This window comes from Lepidochelys kempii, chromosome 2 (genome assembly GCF_965140285.1).
Source record: "Lepidochelys kempii isolate rLepKem1 chromosome 2, rLepKem1.hap1, whole genome shotgun sequence".
Taxonomy (NCBI): Eukaryota; Metazoa; Chordata; order Testudines; family Cheloniidae; genus Lepidochelys; species Lepidochelys kempii.
In genome coordinates, this window is record NC_136381.1 from 241,896,852 (window position 1) to 241,916,384 (window position 19,533).

The 19,533-nt window shown below is 40.9% G+C and overlaps 1 protein-coding gene across 1 annotated transcript in view; it reads right to left on the reverse strand.

Annotated features, from left to right (window-relative positions):
* Positions 1 to 19,533, reverse strand: part of NRP1 (neuropilin 1) — a 130,674-nt gene that overhangs the window by 70,370 nt on the left and 40,771 nt on the right. The window contains 1 exon segment of the mRNA XM_078851847.1: positions 4,626 to 4,807. Coding sequence (XP_078707973.1) covers positions 4,626 to 4,807 — 182 coding nt within the window.

The window sequence follows — 19,533 nt, forward strand, 5'->3', positions numbered from 1 at the left end:
AGATTCCTAGAGCAGTGACTCAGTAACTCTGCCAGATGTGACCTATGCCTCTTTGACAAACTAAATGTGAAAGGTAATTCGTACATGTACCAAGGGTGAGTGACTCATTCTGAGTGGTGTTGACACAGGTGCACCAGTAAAGTGTTGCTGTTAGTGAAGGCATGATAAACTGTGTGATTACGGGCAGTGTTGCTAGAAGTCACCTAATATCAATGTTGACACATTAACCTTCCCCAAAGTACCAGTCTTGGCTTAATTTGGTGTTCCAAAAACTGTTGTTGGTTGAGCAAAGCATGACAATGGGGTGAATATAAAAGGCCAGATCACCGCATCTGCCTTCATAAATGTAGGGGACAAAATCCTTATCTGGTCTCTTGCTGGCAGGCCATATTTCTCCATTCCTCATATCCCATAGAAACCCTTCCACAGGATTCCAGCTCCGCAGGTGTGTTGAGAGTGGGATTCAGGCACTGCCTACACAACTTTCTCACCATATTAATGTACTGCTGGTACCCCTGGATGAGTTGTGGGCAATCGAGATCAAACATGAGACATCTGGATCTTAGTGCATGAGCCTCAACTGTTGGTATTAAAACAGCCAGTTCTCTTTTAGGCTTATCAATCTCTAAGTGGCCTAGCCATCACTAGAGGGGGACAGAGCACAACATTGAGTGAGCATGGTTTACACGAACATAGCAGCTTCCCTGCCCCCGCTTTTAATGGAGATTGGGATAGGGGAAGGTGGGGACAGCGGCTTTCTTGGGAGTCTGGTAGCAGAAGCCAGATGGAGCTGTTTTGCCATGAAGCCAGGTAAGGACCACAGGCAACAAACAGCCAACACAAATGCATGTGGATGGCCCTGGTCACATCATAGAAGTCACCTAATATCAATGCTGTATGACAACTGAGGAGTGTGCAGATTTTGGGTGCTGAACCCCCAGTTTCATCCGCATGAGGATGCTCTACTCCCTGGGAGAATGTCGTCAGCAAACTCAGTAAGGGAACCTTTGAGAATTTCCAGTCCTTAACCTAAGTTGTTTACTGTAAACAATCTGGCTTGTTGCATACATATGTATATGAATACCCATCACATCATAAGAAGTGGTGCTTTTGAAAATGATGCAAAACATACAATTTCACATTGATTTGGCAACCCTGCAAGTAAACTCAACATTTAGGAGATAGGTAGATCTGGAGGGTTAGCTCAGCTATTTCAGTCCTTAATTAGACACAAACATTAGATATTAATTTCAGGTCCTGAACACCCTTTAAAAAGGGTCATGACACATTTTGGAAGAATGCTGATATTGAAGCCCCAGTGGCATGGCCAATTCCAGTCTGGGAAATTACATTTTACCAAAAATTAAAATTCCCTCTCCAGTTTCAATTGTATAGAGTATTCATCTTCACTCCCTCTCATACACTGTTGTGTAGTGCTGTGGTTGCTGTTAAATAGTTGCTACTCTTCAGCTGACAGGTGATGCATTACGCTGCCATATTTTTTGTGTATGCCTTTGTTCGGTAAAGTGCTTTATGACCCCCCAAGAATCTAAATGAAAGGTGCTATATCAAATGTAAGTCATTGTCATTATTGTGGTATTAAAAATAAGGAGCCAGATCCTGACCTGCGAGATGAAGGAGTGTTAGGTAGGCACTTACCCTCACACCTCTGTCTCAGCAGTACCCTGACTCATTTTGAGCATGTTCAAACCAACATGCTACAAGGGCACAAAGTTCATTCAAATGAGACCCCTCATCAATATGCCCTCCATAGATCCTGATCCTCTATTTTCCCTGCACAGGGACTACAGGAGTTAAACCAGCTTTGAGGCTGTAGTGGACTCCATGAAGTGACACACTGGGGGAATATGGGAGAGGGGGCGGGAGGAGGAAGGGATAAGGGGCTTTGTCAGAGGCATCCAATGAATAGCCAGTTCTGAGTTGGGGAGGTTGTGCATGTGATTGTGTGTGTGTGAGAGGGAGGGAGAGAAAGAGAGAGGGAGAGAGGATACCAGACGTCTCTGCTACCCACTTGCACGTCATTTGCCCAGCCCTGGGAAGGGAATGTCCTTTAGCATGATGATCCCCTGTCCTTCCTGGCTGAGAGCTTCATTTCAGAGCTCTCAGCTGGCTTCTTAGGGCTTGTCTACAGTTAACATGCAACAGCAGCACAGCTGTAGCCGTAGCGCTTCAGTGGAGACGCACTACCTAGGCCGACAGGGAGGCGCGGGGAGTCCCATTGGCATAGGTAATCCACCTCCCTGAGAGACAGTAGTTAGGTTGATGGAACAATTCTTCCATCAACCTAGCGCTGTGTACATGGGAAATTAGGTTGGCTTAACTATGCTCTTCAGGGGTCTGGATTTTCACACCCCTGAATGATGTAGTTAAACCAACCTAATTTTCCAGTGCAGGCCAAGCCTTAGTTTGAGATCCTGGCTATCAGGCAACACCTCCTTCCCCAACATCACTCCCTTGCTCATCCTCCTGTCATATATAAAATCTCAGACTCCAAGCACGGGGTGTGTCTGAATCTTCTCTGTGGCTGCTGCTGCTGAGGGTAAGTCTCTCTGTTTAGGATTTGAGTAGCAGGTCCCTGATTATAGAGCCCGCGCAATACCACCTTAAAACTTAGCCCTAACTGTGTTGTAGAGGTGGGGTAACATAACTTTAATGAGTTGGGGGATGCCCTCAGAGGCGCACAGCAAAGTATTGTTCATGGCTATCCCCACGTGTATTGCAGTGAAGCTTGGCACCACATATGACATTTATGCTATATTTGTTGGGGTCTGGATCTTTTATCTGGAATTTCCTTTCATGTCTGTGGAGCTGAGAAGAATGTCTTATGGCAGGTGCCTGAGTAATAAGGTCAAGTTGGCCATGTTAGTAGGTATCTATATAATAGAATATACTGATCGGCTTTATTTGGCATTGTATTTATTTATTTACTTACTAAATATGTAGATTATGCATTTAATATATACAGTAATTTAATATTATCTGGGAGATACTAACTGTGCAAAAGTCAGGAAATTCAACATCCATATTCCCACAGCAACAGTAACTCATACCTTTAGCACATATGTAATATTTTCCACCTCTGTAGAAGGTGATAACTTTTGTGCTTTAATATTAGGTATATGTAGCATCAACCAGAGTTAAAGTTGCTTTGGGAGCCATAATTTTGAGTGTCCTGACTTCTGTGTATATAAAATGTTATTTGTAATGTTACCTTAACACAGCTAATGCATATCAGTGTGAGATTTAAATGATCACATGGGGAAATAAATGCAATATTCTTGTTAGTGTACTGTGTTGTCACTAGACTATTATGAAAAAGGTGTCTATCTGAAAATGTTCACTTTCAAAAACAGCTTGTTTCACAGGTCATTTTTGCAGTTGCTTTTTCTTGCACTTGCATTTTAACTCTTTTTAAAGAGAGGAAGGGGGCAAGCACTAAAAATCTAAGGGACAGATTTTCAGAGTAGGTCAGCTCCCATTCTGGCACCAGAATAAGTGGCCAGGTTTTCAGAAGAGCTCAACGCATTCGGTGCTGAATTCTTTTGAAAATCTGGCCATTGGAGCCACAATAGGAGCTCCTGGGTGCTAAGCACATTTAAAAATGTATCCCTGACTTAGGTGCATAAATGAGAGCTCTTTTTGAAAATGTGGGTCTCACTTAAGGGCATTGAGCGCTTGAAATTCTGAGCTTTGGGAACTTTGAAAATCTAGCCCCAAATACTTATGTTGTCAAAGACAACCTTGTTTCCTACAAAGTAACACTGTTTGTGTATTTATGCCTTTATTATCCAGTTTTGGTCTGGGGCTTCCTGGCTTCTTAATGTGTGATTTATCTATCTCCATCCAACTACAGCTAAGGTGTATGCCAAAAATGATCTCACCATCCTACAGCCCGTGACTCAGCAAATGAGCTGATCAGAGTGGGGGCCTTTTGCTGAGCCTATTAATCCTGGGTAGTTTCTCTCCCAGATGTTTTCTTCTGTACATACAGCTGCCCATGCTTGGCAGCCTTTACTGAAGTTCTTATATAGTCAGCCACCAGGATGTGCTTGAAAGCAGTGTGAACTGCCTCTTTCCCCTGCCTCCAAAAAACAAATGCTGAAAGTGACACTATTCTGATCCTTCCATCATCTGCTGGCCATGTGTAGCTAGGTCCATTCTGAGCCCATGGATATCTTTTGGGAATGCAGAGCAAAGCACTAACCAAATAAGCAAGGGACTGCAAAGGTTACAGTGTGATAAGGTGGAAACGTTATACATCATAGGATGACAGTCAGCACAAAGAAAGAAAATCAACAACTAAAAAAAAATCTAAATAAACAACTTTGTAGAAAACATGCCGCTGAAGGCTATCAGATTGGATTTAGAGGTGTAGATCCTCAACTGGAGCTCATGCACTGGAGAAATGACAATTTACACCAGCTCACAACCTGCTCTAAGTGTGTGGATGACACTAGCAATAAAACTTTAATCTACAACCAAATTCTTGTTTTTTCAAAAGACATAGCCTTCCTTTTGTCCTCAAGAACTATGATCAATGTTTCCATGAAAACAAAACAAACACCATGGTCTATGAGCTACATAATAATGAATAGTTTACTCACCTCTTTTGAAAACTTCATAGCGGATGGAAAATCCTGCTCCATGAGTTTCATAATCAGAGACAAATTTAATGAAGAGAAATGGTCCTGAAGACACCAGAGGAGCGGGAGCAATTTTTCCACAGTACTTTCCCCATACGCGGCCATTTGCATTATCTCCATCAATCACTTCAACGTAATCATACCTGATGGATAAATGGAAGAAAGAAACTTTTAACTTCCAGGAAAGAAAGAGATTTAATTAATTTAGAAACCATCGCTATACAACATAGATAATCAAGAAAAATGCTAGCCTGCTTGGAAACTGCATTATGCTGAGAGATGTAAGCAAAATGAAATAATTAAAATGGACTACATCATGTCTGTAGACATCATCTGGCAACATGGAACTATTAGGAAGAATGGCGTCCATTATGCTTGCAGACAATGTCAGCTTAAGTAACCAATTAACAAAAAAAAAAAAAAAAAAAAAAAAGGAAATCTCATGAGCACAATTCTGTATTATTAAATTGTGTTCCTTTGTCTATGGTGGTGTTATCAATACATAATGCATAGCATTCTTTTCAAACTGTGAAGTTCTGTTATGAATTCAAAATGTCTCTTTGGCTGGCGCTCTCTATGAACAATACTTTGATTTCTGTACACTACCCTCTAAATATATGGCCACAGAATAATAAATGAATCCCTAAACATTTGATTTAGCTGAAAACTCCACTATGTTCCAGACCACTGGCAGAAAATCTGTCATTTTCCATGTCAGTTGGACAGAAACTGAGCAAATCTTACAATCCACACTTTAATTATAACACTTGATTTCCTTCAGACAAAAGTGTTTTTTTTAACATATTCTTGTTTAGATATTTGAATTGAGTTGGTTTAAATGAATGTATTGTTATAACATTCATATTCATATAGTATATGATCACTGAACTCTTTGGACTAGGTCCTTATCCTCTGTATATCTGCTTGATTCCTGCATACATTATCAGTGTACAATAATGATTAATAGCAAATGTTTGTCTGGGGACAATAGTGGTGCTACAAAGTTTCTCAGTCCTCTAAACTAGATTTGTCATCTTCAAGGACCTGATTCTGCAAGGCTGACTTCAGTGGAGTTAAAGGGCTCAGCAACAGGCAAGCCTGAGCCTTATAAAGAGAAGAATAATCAAGAACAGCCTTGAGCTGCAGGACTTGGCCCAGATCCAAGGATTTCAAAGGCTCATTGGTGGATGATTCTGGAGATTTGTGTCAGCCCCTGGTAGAGACAGAGAACAGCTGCCACTTACAGAACCAGATTCAACCTTTCCTAAAATGTGGTGGTGTTCTGTATGCACATATTTTTTTGGGCCCATTTCTAATAATAAAGAGGCTGAGACATTGGAAAGCTTTTGTGTGCCTAAGGTGGTGTATTTTTTTGTCTCATCCATATTGCCTTTTTATTTATCGAGTTGCTGCTAGCCAGACAATCTCATTTAAGTTTCATATCTTACAACAATTGACATTAAAATGATGCAGTTAATTTGCTTTAGCCTTTTATTCTTCTATTATGTGCATTGAAATGTCCTGAGACATATTAATATACCAGAAATGGCTAAAAAAAGCAGTAATATAAACTTTATCTGATAATTTTAGAGTCAAAGAAAAAAATGTCTTTCATGATGACCAAAGTCACTTTTAATAACCCTGATCCAAACTGCCTTGGGCACATGACTTATGTTTACATGAAGTCCCATGAGATAACTGCAAAGATGATATCACTAGTTAAAGTGGCCAGCTTAAGGCTCTTTAAATTAAAAATGATATTCCCACATCAGTTAAAATTGTATGCCAGCTTTGGTATATATCCAGTAAAAAATAAAGCTGACGCTGATGGAACTGTAAGCATTAACCTATGTGAAATATTGTGATAACTGCATTTCTTTTAGTCTCTAAGGTGCCACAGGTACTCCTTTTCTTTTTGCATTTCTTTAGGTGCACCTGAAGTTTCTAGTAGCAGTTGCTCAGCCAGTAAGTTTCACTGTCCCATTTCAAAGTAATGGAAATACAAAGAGGAAATGTTTCCTTTTGAGATACTTTTACAGATGTTTCATGTGTAAAAGGCGACTTGTAAAGATTTTGTTATTTTTTTTTAATTGGGCTTGTGCACTTTTTAAAAAATCTCTTTATGATTTAGTAAAAGGTCTGAGGGTTGTGGGGGTTTTAAAAGAAGGGTTTTTTCTTTTTGTTTTATGCCTTTAGAAATATTTCATTAATTTCAACTTTAATCTTCCTAGAAAACTTATGGGATGTGTCAGAGGATTCATATGATCAGTTTTTACATCTAATGGAACGGTTCAGGGTGTTGAATCTTTAACAAAGACATCCTTTCTCCAAAATGTTCAATAAACATCAAAGTTACACGGTTAACGAGAAAGAAAAAGAGAGAGAGCATTTTAAACAGGCTGATCACAAGGCTTTTCTCTGTCATCATTTCATTAGTTTGTCATAGAACCTTCCAGCTTAGACTACAGTATTAGACTTCAGTTAGACTATAGCTTAGACTTCAGTATATCTGAATTTCCTAAGTAAAATCAAGAACCCCACCCATGGATATTTATTTAAATTATATAAAGCATTTCTTGCCTTTTTTGTAAATCATGAAGAAGCAAACAGAGGGCACAAACAGTATATTTTTCCATTGCAGGTATATATAAATTATTTTTCAGAGTTTTACTAAGGCTGTTGTATGCAGCCAGAGATAACACTACACGCTATGTACCAGTTCCCCCCCTGACGTGCACTGCAAAAGATACTCAGATGAAATCTTCTCTCTTTCTCTTTGTGTCTTCCTCTATGCAATAGCTTATCTGCACTCTTCCACTTTAGCTCAGAATGAGAGAAAGTGAATGGTAATTTACAGTGTTCATTCTCTGTAGTCTGGCTGATCTTCATCTGTATGTGACACAATTTTGATACTAATTGACTGGATTCTAGTGGATTTTGCAATTTATGTGCAAGCTGCATTGGGTGATCCAGACCTGCTGAAAACCAGAGGGTTTTTAGGTGGCAGATTTCTCTCTTGTACTTTAGGAAAGTAATAATGGCCATTAGAGACACCTAGCTGTGAGGGTCAGATGGCAAGTTAGAGATGGAAAGTTAGAGATCAGACCTACACAATAAGTATATTGACTTCCGCTTGGCAAATACAAGTCTTATTCTAACAAATGGATTTAGATTTTTCCACAGTGGAAGCTACATTTTACAGATGAGCTGCTGTACATTTAGGTATGGTATTTTGCTTATGGAGATCAAATTACTCTGGATTACAGTGGTTTATATTTGGAAACTGAAGTGATTCTGTCATTTTAGCACTTTTTCAAAATACCACCAAACAGAGAGCAAAGTGTATCACAAACAACAGTCCTTGTAAATAGGAGAATGCACAGTCACAACTTGAAAACGTTGTTGCTGCCAAAGAAGCTAAGAAAGCAGCTTGCGTCTCCCTCTGGAGTTGGTAACAGTTCCACTCCATAAGTTTGTCAGTAGAAAATGGTGTGCCAGGGATGCAGCTGGTATGTTGGCATCCCTCTTAGGAGACTGAATGTGTCACCTCAGCAGTGCACCCAGACGGTCTTGGCTCAGCGCCCAGAATACTGAGTTTGCAAATTTGGATCTCCCAGTCGGGAATTCATTGCTGCCAGTGGTGTGGCAAACATTTCTTGTAATGTTATAGTCCTGCAGCGTTAACAGCACAGACATGTCAGTATAAATATGGAGCTAAATGCTACCTGAAGCTTTAAGTGAAAAAGCAGGGTGTTAATGCATGAGTGCAAGTAGGAAAGCTCTGCTCTACATGGGTAGCACTTGGATATTGGCTTGGAGGTGCTCAAGGTCCAGTAAATATACCCGTAACATCCTATTTTTGACCCTCCAAGTTTGTCTGGGCTCTCCCATTTCCACCGTAGTTAAAGATTTCACACTGCAGTCAGCAAAGCTCTTTGTGGCTTAGAAGGGCTGGGTGGGTTCTCTGTTGCTCAGTAGCAATGCACAGACCTCTCATTCGCCTTCCCCACCAAGTCAGTGGCTGAACATGCTGCTATTAGACAGTCCTAATTTTATGGTTCAGTAAAAAAAGTCTGGGAAAAATTCTCATCAGAATGATGAGAGAATATAGAATTCCTCCAAGAATTCATACAGGAGTTTCAAGAAACTCATTCTCTTTTTGGAAAGTGTGAGTTACGGCTTCAGGAAAAAAGCCAGACAGCACCTATAAAAAAGAGCAGTGGGCAATGAGAAATGTAATCAACTACAAAACACGGCTTCTGGAGAATTCTTCATTCTCAGCTTCAGACAGGAGATTACAGTGCTCTGCTTATCTCTGTTTTTCCTCTTCTGAATATGTCATTGGCCCCTGAAATGCACCCTAGCATGTCTTGCTATTGAAGGTAAAGGCAGACTGCTATAAAGCATTGCCTGCTGCTGAAGTCAGCTACCGTACCAAGCTACTCACAGCTTCAGAAGATTTTCCTGTTATTAAGGCAGCAGGATCTCTTTACTTTTACTTTAAAATCTTCTTCCCACAGACTCATACACACAAATACAAAAGCTTCTGAACCCAAGAATTCTGCCACTTGACCCTTTGAACCAAGTGTTGAGTGACCAGACACGGGTAATTTAGATTAGCACATCTCATAGATATATATATTCTGAGACCCATTGTGCTTTGTTCCTATTGGCTGATCACTAATGTTTTGGTCAGCAAGGGCTCAAATATCTCTGCAAACCAAGAGTACCATCTGTAGAGTTACATGGGAAAAAAGTGAAGAATTGGCACAATTAAATTTTGGTTGGATTTCAGTCTCCAAATCAGAATTGTTTACATGTGTGAGAGAGCGAGGGGGACTGTTCGTATTCACTGTAATGTATATGTATTTTATAAGTTATTCTCTGATTGTTTGAAAGATAACAAAGCAAGCAGAATTTATGCTTAACTGATTCATGTTACAGAAGAGCTGTGAAGGTGGTTATGGGTGTTCCCCATAAAGAGAAGTGCTGAGCATTCTGGGAGGTTTGTTAGCACTTGCAACTCTTACCCTCACGTCTCCCCATTATTTGATGGATAATTAGTGGGTCAAACTACCTGTATAACTGAGAATTATTTTCCCCTGAGGAGTGAGAGGTTTGCCAGCATCAGTAGATTTTTGTTTGTTACCCACACAGCTCTGCTTTAGATAAACAGAAGGACAGAGCAAGAGGAAAACTAATAGAAGAGTTGCAAATTCCATTACATCATAAGTATTGCACCATGACTAACTGATAGTCAACAGTATGAAATTTACTGTTGTAAATTTACTTGTGGTACCTGTGACACAGGATAATTGGAATCCCAGAGCTCAGAGCCTAAGAACTACAAGAACTCAAGGATACTAGCCCAAATCCCAGTTTATTAGCAACAATAGAAAAAACAAATACCATTAAAAAAAATCAAGCACAACCCAAACTAGGATCACTTTCTGGCTCCTGCAGTCAGTGTCCGCCAGTCTTTCCTTCATCAGAGCCTTCTGTCTAGATTGACTGGTCTCTCGTAACTCATTTTGTATCTTGGAGGGTTTACCCAGCCCACCCTGCTCTCTACCTGTCATAGTGCTGCTAGACAACTCTACAGCTACTTTCATCATCAATCCCAAGCATCCAAAAATCATGAGTCTGGCTTCCCAAAATAATGGGGCCTTAAAAGCTCAGAATCCAGGTGAAGGAGAATTCCCCTAGTGCAGAAACTGTGGAGACAGCCACAAGGCTGCCTCTCAAGGACCCCCTTTCAAATCCCGGCATAGGGTGTGTGCCAAGGTTGGAGCTCAGGGGGAGAAAAGACATGCTGGGGCTACAGCACACAGTGTTTTGGAGATTCCAGGCAGCACTGAGGTCCAAAGGGCAGCGTGGGGTGGCTACCATAACTGAGACAGCCCACCAAAGGCTAAGTTACATTGTGGGGAGAAGGGGCTCTCCAGGGCCTGAACAGCTCAGGTTGAGTTTTCGGCTACTTTCCCATCTTCTGCCTGGGCTACAAGTTCTATGCTGTGCCTCAGAGAGGTGCAGCCCATAATCTCACAGCTAATTTACAATTGTCAATGTGATCGATATTTAAATAAATCACATCATGTATTTTTGCAATTTACTTCTATATCCATCACTTTGACAGCCTCTCATTGCTCATACACTTCTGTGATTCTCATATAGCCATGATTTTTTATAGCGTTTGTTCACTCAGGGCCAAATCCTGCTCACCTTCCTCATACAAAACTCCATTTGATTTAGGCAGAAATAAGGACATCAGCATTCGGCCATTGTTCACTAATGCACAAAAAGTCATTAATTCACAATGGGTCTCCAATACTCATGTTCCACTATACTATAAAACAATTTGCTGTGGCAAAAGAAAGACAAGAAAGAGTGAAGAAATTGAAGAGGTTGAATTCAGTGGGCCAAATCCTGTGTTAATTTACATCCCTGCAACCCCATTGAAAACAACTGGCAGATCCTCAGTTGGAATAAATCAGTGTAACTCCATTGATGTAGATGTATCTAATCCAGTTCATACTGAGAAGCTGGCTTAATGGGGTTGCATGAGTGCAAGTGAGGACACAATGTGATTCCTTATATTTACTTAATATGATTCTACTTTAGGTCAAATTACAATTGGAAAATTCTGAAACAGAAATGAGTATCTCATGAACCATTCCTTTTACTATAGGCGTGAGTCCAACAATGTCTTCTGCAATAGGTAAGAAAGAATGAGGCCACGGGCTAAAACACTTGCTCATTTACAATGGTGTTGCCATTGGGCTGCACCACTGTGTGTCTACACTGCATCTGGGAGTGACCCTCCCAACCTGGGTCTATAGACTTGTGCTGTCAGGTCACAAAAAATAGCTGTGAAGATGCTGTAGCTGGGGCCAGAGTTTGGGTTCTCAAGGCACCCTGCCTCCAGCCCAAGCTGCAACTGCTACAAAGCCATTTTTAGCATGCTAGAGCACAAGCCCCACCAGCACAAGTCTGTGGACCTGGTCCTCGAGGCTTGCTCCCAGATGCAGTGTAGAAATACACTAAGATAGTCAGAAATCCTGTCTGCAAAAGGCATTTTACCAAACAAAAGGGCTTGATGTTGAAGTCAGTGGTAAAACTCCCATTGATTTCTGTGGTTGTAGAATCAAGCTTGGAAACTATAATGTAATAATCCCAAAACATAAAAATGGAAAACTCTACTGGGAAGAAACATTTTACTCTAAGCCTATTTAGTAAAGAACTTCAGTTCATAACTTTCTGGCATAGAAAGCCATTAAGTTAGAAAGATTCACAAACCCAAGAGTTCCACTTTAAGGCGGATGGCGGGGAGGTGGAACACTTAGCAATTTAAAGATTTCAGAGAAGATAGAGCTTTCCAGTGTCAAACTGGTGAAGTTCAGTATTTATAGGAAATTCACATGTCTTTAATTACTCTAAACTCAGTTCCCAAGTAAAATGTGCCATCTGGAAGATATTAGAGTTATTTACAACATGTTCACCTCCCTATTTCACTGCAAAATCTTTCTTCTTGCCAACTTTCCACTGTTGTCCGCAAAATAAAATGCAGTCTAACTTTTGTTGCTTGTCTTAAAGCTAGTTGCTACATCTCAGAAGACAAAAATTGATGATACCGACGAAATTTTCTACAATTGTCTTTGTGATTAGATTAAGCTGAGAGGTGATGAGAGGGAGGGAGGTAAATGGTGTGGGTGGGAGAGATCTCGTATATGGCTCCTGTATGCAAAATATTTATTACCAAAACTCAGAAAACAATTCAGACAGTAAAGAAAAACTCAAGTTTTGGTTTTATGACCTCCCAGGAGATATCTATCAATCAGAATACTTTTCATTATTAAAGCACCTCCATCCAAATATTTCAAACTATTAATGTGACTCAAGGTTCACAATTCTGCTGTGAGGTAGATTAGTACTCTCATTTTCCAGGTGTAGAGACTGAGGTAGAAACAGACCTCATAGAAATTCCTTGCACATCCAAGAACAGAACTCAGATCCTTAGACTCCCTGCGCTTTAACGACTACAGCTTCCTTCCTGAGGCCTGATCCAACTCCCATTGATGTCAGAGGAAAGACTCCAACCAGCTTCAGTGGGAGTTGGATTAAAAACCAGACACTGACTTCCAACAAATGTGACAGAAACGTGGAGACTTTTTGAGTTACAGAATAACTGTGAGTTGGGCTATATTAGGTCATACACTAGGACAATTGCTAAAAATCAGTTAATTAGTGCAATTTTCTGGAATGGAGCTAAGGCAGGCATATATATATAAAATCACTAAATCCATTAAGCATTTCTTTTGATGTGCTGGACTGAATTAATCATTTGCAGTTGGATTAGTGCTGTTAGCATGTAGTGCAGAATTCACTAAAAAGTCCTCTTAATTGGTAAATTATGGAACAATCAGTGTTGTCTCCTTGAATACCTAAAGAGTATGGAGTCAGGTTTATACTGAAATGAGATCAGAATCTTATGGTCCTTTTCTCTTTCCATAAAAAGGAGCACTTTTATATGATGGCAACCTCATATCACTCCATTTAGGAATTTTGAACTCCTGATGAATTTGTAATTTTCCTTTTGGGATCTGTGTAGTTATTAAGCATAACCTTAGGAGCTCAGCTCATAAAAGTATTGGGTAGATGTTAGTTTTTCACAGAAACTGTGAAAGTTCAGAACATAAAATAAGTTCCAACCTTCTGAAATTCTCAAATCTTTATCCCTTGTGGGCAGTCAACAACTTCTCTGAGCAACATCCACATTTAGTGAAACCAAAGGGGCTAAAGGAGGAGTGAAATTGTGGCCATACAGATCAGCTGTAAAGTATAGGTTATCACAATTTTCTTCCATGGCAACCAAGTACTGAAGTTTGATAAATGTAGTAAAATGATGGATATTTATACATTTATTTTCATTGAGAAGCTATGTTAAGAGAACGTTAAGTATGCATAGTTAAGCACTCAAAATCCATGCTTGTTCGGTGTTGTTCACTTTGGTCCCCTTCTGCATCAGACTTCCCTCTTGGTAAATTCCTGCCCATGTGTGGAATCTGTTGTGGGATCAGTTACATTATGCATGTCTGATTCACTGTGTACTTTTGATATAAATGACTTTCATGGATGCTCTTTCTTTGCCATTCATAGAGTAGCAGAGTACTTGAGGATGCTACATGTGTACGTAAGTGCAGATTTTTGATGGTATTATATTGTATTATTCAAAAAGCAGCATGTGATCATGTAACCAAAGTCTTTATTGTAATGCACTCTCACAAGAAAGCCAAGTTAATGTAGTACATGCAAACTTAACTTTGACATTTCTTTACTTCCAATCCTGGAAATGTATGAGAGTTCTTTGCATGCAATTTCCTTAACTATTTAAAAAATAAAAAGATAGAACATTTAAAATATTATAAAAAAGGAGCTTCACTCTTTAGGACTTTGAAGATTTACTGGCTTGAAAAATGTTATAATATGTGTATATTGCATTATATAGAATTATTTGGCTAGATACCACAGAAACACCCATTGTCATGCAGCTGAGAAGATCTGCAGCAGCCTCTCTCCTGTTAAGCAGCTAAGGAGAGCTGCTGTGCAACTCCTGTGAATCTTAGGAGCTGCACAACAGCTCTCCTTAACTGCTTCATATCATACAAATTTTGTAGAGGGAGAGTCTCTGAGCATCTTACATAATCTCTAGTTGCTTTGCACCATACCAGGCATACAGGGCTGAATGAAGGGGTTGGAGGAATGCTTGCCTCAGTCCTTGTGCACCTTCAGCATATTTTCCCCTATATCATTAGGTTACCAATGTACAGAGGCTTTCTGATACATGCACTTTACCAGCTTAACAACAACAAAACCACACCAGGCAGAATATATTATGTAATAGGCATACCAGGCAACTTTCATGAAGCCACAGCTCAGTCAAATCAAAACCATATTTCACTAGAGCAGCCTAAGGCACCTTTACTTCTTGAGGGTTATTTCCAGGCCAAATTTCAACACTCTACCCCCAGCAAGCTTAGCTGCAGAGCTGACTGAAAAAAAGTCACAAGTTTATTTTTTTGAAAATGAGAAAGTATAGATTTTTATTCGCTCTCCTTATACTTAAAAACAATTTAATCATTTTTGCTAAGACTTTTCAAAGAAATTCACCCTTAGGCAGAGACTAAGGCTGGAAAATAATCAGCCTGAAAAATGAACATTTTAAAGTAACTAAAATCAGGGGCTTAGAATGGAAACTGTGATGCAAGCTTAACTATAGCTATTGTTACCACTTCTGCTATAGTACTGCTTTGTGTAATTTCAGCAGAGATTATAGTAATGAAATTTCTATGCGTAAAAAGCAGTGTTTCCTTATAGCTGTATTTGCTTTCTCCATACGTCTGCGCAACTAGCCAAACAAATATGCTGCTATAGAATACAAACTCTGTAAGTTTCAGTCCCTACATGACATATACATGCGGAAATACAGTAATGTCCTCAAAGTAATTTTCTTATAAAATAAACCAAGCCCTAACGTTTATGGCAAGGAGATCACTATTTGCTCTAAGCCTTGTTTAATGCAGAATTACAATACATTGTTTTTGTAGTGGTGCTCGGAGTAAAGTTGTACCACGTCAAAGCACCAGTATATAAAAGTTTATCCTGTTAAGCAACTTTAGTACCATTTTATTGTGTGTGTCATTTAGCTGAAAAGTACATATCACTCCAGTAAATGTTTGTATATTATGATAAAATATCCCATAGATGTTTAAAGCTGCTAAGCCTGAAGTTAGTTATTTGTATCATGTATCCCAGAGAATGTCACAGTTTTATGGGTTCTGTGACCTTATGATTTATATGGGCCTTGAGAAATAACTATGTGTTTAGAACTGAGGAAAACAGTGGCCAATAAACATTCCCAGTAGCCTAAAAGCAGGAACAGCTTGTTAGCTGAGGTCAGCCATATGACCCGAAGCACAGTGACAGTGCATTGTTAGGGCTGGAGCCTGGGGCAATTCAACCTAGCAAAAAAATCCACCCCCAAGGATCCACCTCTCATAAAAAAGTCTTTTTTAAAAAAAACATAAAGAGAGGCCTGTGATAATGGGTAATAGAAAAGCAAATGAACGTAGCAGGCCACTGTGTAAATCCCTAGACTTCAGTGGAGATACACAAGAAATGGATTTGGCCTAAACTATTTTAAAACAAAATTGAAAAATAAATTCCTGCCAGACTTCACAAGTGTAAACTAAAGCATATAATAAAAGGTCCTCCTGCTACTAAGTGCTCACTTGTGAAAACAAGCACAGATGTACACACACAAGGAGATGCGTGAACCAACTCCCACTGATTTCAATGAGATTTGGATCAGGGCCTGACTGCGTAAGTATGTGCCAGATCAAATCCCTTGGTGGGTAATGCCCATTTAAGGGATGTATTCTTCAGATGGCATGTTGCAGGGGAAGAAGAGCTTATTCCTGCACGGAACTAGTTGTGGGTTATTCCCTTAAGCTGTTGGAGCCCTGTGCTTCTGAACACCCTCCAAGCTAACCTTTGCCCCAGAGGTGAAAATAAGCCGGTACACCCCGGTACGGCGTAGCGGCAAGAGCCATTGCGCCGGACTGTGGCAGATCGGCTTCCCCAGGCAGCAATTTAAAGGGCTCCCAGCATCTCCGGCAGCAGGGCTCCGGGGATGATTTAAAGGGCCCAGGGCTCCGGCCACCGTTACCGCCCCGGGCCCTTTAAATAGCCGCCAGAGCCCTGCCGCCACTACCCCAGGGCTCCGGCAGGCTCTGGGGACGATTTAAAGGACCCGGGGCCGTAGTGGCAACCGGAGCCCTGGACCCATTAAATTGCTGTCCAAGCCCTGCTGCTGGAGCCCCGGGGGTCACGGTGGCAATTTAAAGGGTCCAGGGCTCCGCTGCAGTAGCAGCAGCCGAGAGCCCCTGGCCCTTTAAATCGCCACTGGAGCCCCAGGCTGTCACTGCTACCCCAGGGTTCCGCAGCGGGGCTCAGGTGGCGACTTAAAGGGCCCGGGGCTCTCACTGCTGCTACCCTCCGAAGCCCTTTAAATCACCACCCAAGCCCTGCTGGAGCCCTGGGGTAGCAGCAGGCCTCTGGCAGTGATTTAAAGGGCCAGGGGCTCCTGGCTGCCACTACTGCAGCGGAACCTCGGGCCCTTTAAAGCTACCCCAGGGCTCCAGCAGCTGGGCTTGGGTGGTGTTTTAAAGGGCTTTGGAGGGTAGCAGCAGTAGGAGCCCTGGGCCCTTTAAATCCACGCATCTCCTTGTGTGTGTGCCAGAGGCCGGGGCCCCGGGGTAGCATTGGCAGCCGGGAGCCCCCGGGGCTCCAATGGTTATTTAAAGGGCCCGGGGCTCTGCTGCGGTAGTGGCAGATGGAGCCCTGGGCCCTTTAAATCCTGATTTAAAGGGCCCGGGGTTGTAAAGGCCCTGCCTCTTCTAGTAGAGGCCACTCCTCTTTCAGTTGAGGCCCTGCCTCCTCCTCAGGACTCCGGAGTACCGGTAAGTCCTTTAAGTTACTTTCACCCCTGCTTTGCTCTCTCTAGTTCCCTGACAATGTGACTCTAGCTGGAGCTACACTGTCCTGGAATCCCCCCGATCTTGTAATTGCTGAAGCAGAGAATCCATAGTCAGCATTAATTTACTCACAAATAAGTGGCAGGTTTTTTGGGGGAAAGCAACTGTTCCCCACAGCCACATCCTCTTCCATCCTTGTCCTGGCAGCCTGCACACATGTGGATCTAGAACTGTACAGTTCTCAGGGAGAGGCTTTTGTGGAGTCTAAGTGAGCAAGGAATGATGCTCTTGAGATGGCACTGTCCCCTTCTTCATCTAATAGGCCAGGATCTGCTGCATGCCAATGTCTGTCTATTCAGGGAAGTGGACAGTGGGACAGGGCCCTGTATTAGTACATTACTCAAGTATCTCAATTAATTACAAACAGTGGTATGTTACAAATGCATGTCTCTTGTTACATATGGGAGATGGATGCCATATCTTCATTAGGTAACTATAATAAAAGGGCTCTTGAGAAGCAATAAACCATTACATAAATGATCACCACACCTATATTTGGCTGGACCATTGCAATTAAATGGATACAAATAGATATGATTGATTCTGTTTCAAATATAGCTATAATCAAAAACCTGAAGTTTTTCCTTTGTCTATATACTGGCTATTAATTATTAATATTTCTATTGTGCTAGTTCTATTGTCCCAAACAAAGATTAGGACCCCCTCATACTAAGCACTGCATCCCTTTTCCGCTGCACTCACAGTAAATAACATACTAACTCAAGCAGACACAAATGACATTTAATGGCAAACATGCCATTAAATACAATGGGCCAAATTGTCCATGATCAGGTGAAAGTTCACAAGGGGGAAGGAATGAGGTACCTCCCCTACTCCCGGTATACTTTGCACAGAGAGGACTGTAGTCTACCTATTCTGGAGAAGGCAGGAACTACTCCTCCTTTCATGCACCTCTATGAGTGTAAATTGACCAAAACAATGTGAGGCAGGGTGGGGAGGAGGTGGGGCAATGCCCTTCACTTCTCTTATGCTGGCCAATGGACTTGTACAGCTACAAAAAGGGAATTTTTCAGGATAGTGTAGCCTGCACAGTCCCCCTGTGGCCTAATCCTTCCTGAGGTCCTTCTTGGTGTGGCGGGGTGCAGATCAGTACCACCACAGTGCAGGTCAGATTTTGATTTACAATTCTAAAATGATCATCACTCAGCGAGTGGTTGAAGTTAAATGTAGTTATTTAGTTGTGTGTAAATCAACTTGTGAAGAACAACCCTCCAACCACTTTTTCTAGTGCCAGTCATTATGAAAATGTTTTCTCAGGAAATTAAATATTCGACTAAGTTTCTGAATATTATAGCCACAGTATACAATAAGCAGGTATTGGCCCATTGTACACTGTGTCTAGAATATCCCAAACTGATGGCTACAGTAACCAAGCTCAAAATCTTAGTTTCAAATGACGTGTGTTGATTTCTTGCTCAGCATAAACCATTCGATAACCAGGAGGGGGACCTAAGCATTGTTTTATTCAGTTCAGAAAACAACAAATTTACTTTTCAGATACCGAAACTTTTTTTCCCTTTCATGTGTAACTCCTTTCTATCTGAAGAACTCATCTATTTCATGCCATGTAGCCTAGGCGTTACTGTGTATTTCCCTTTAACGTTTTACAATGTAACATAACCTCAATTTGTGACATTGTAAAAAGTTCCAAGATACAAGATCCTGTTTTTTATTACAGATCTGAAATGGTAATAGCTCACCTCCCCAGGCACATGCAGAAAACTCCTTTAACAAATTAAATGTACACCATCTTCATTAGCTTCAACCCTAATTTAGTCTCCTGGGTATTATAAAGTCAGGTGGGCCTCTTTCTTTCTTTCTTTCTTTCTTTCTTTCTTTCTTTCTTTCTTTCTTTCTTTCTTTCTTTCTTTCTTTCTTTCTTTCTTTCTTTCTTTCCCCTATTTATGCAATATGAATGTAGCAATAGAATGAGAAATTGTACAGGTTAATAGATCAAATACAACTGAGGCAAAATTCTGTCTGATTCACAGCAACAACACACTGGGGCAAATACATCCTTGGTGTAATTCAGTTTTGGCATATCTGGCATATTACATCCTCTATTTCAGCTTTTCCACATTTATTGCACATATCTTCTTTTAAGTCAGATGCTATGAAATATCTTTCCCCTTCTCTTCATGGTTGCCATATGTTTAATTTTGGAACCATAGCAACATCTCAATGAAACTTTAAGAAATATTTAATGCCCTAGCATCACCTCCACTGCAGAGCACAGAACAGATGAAAAGTATAAA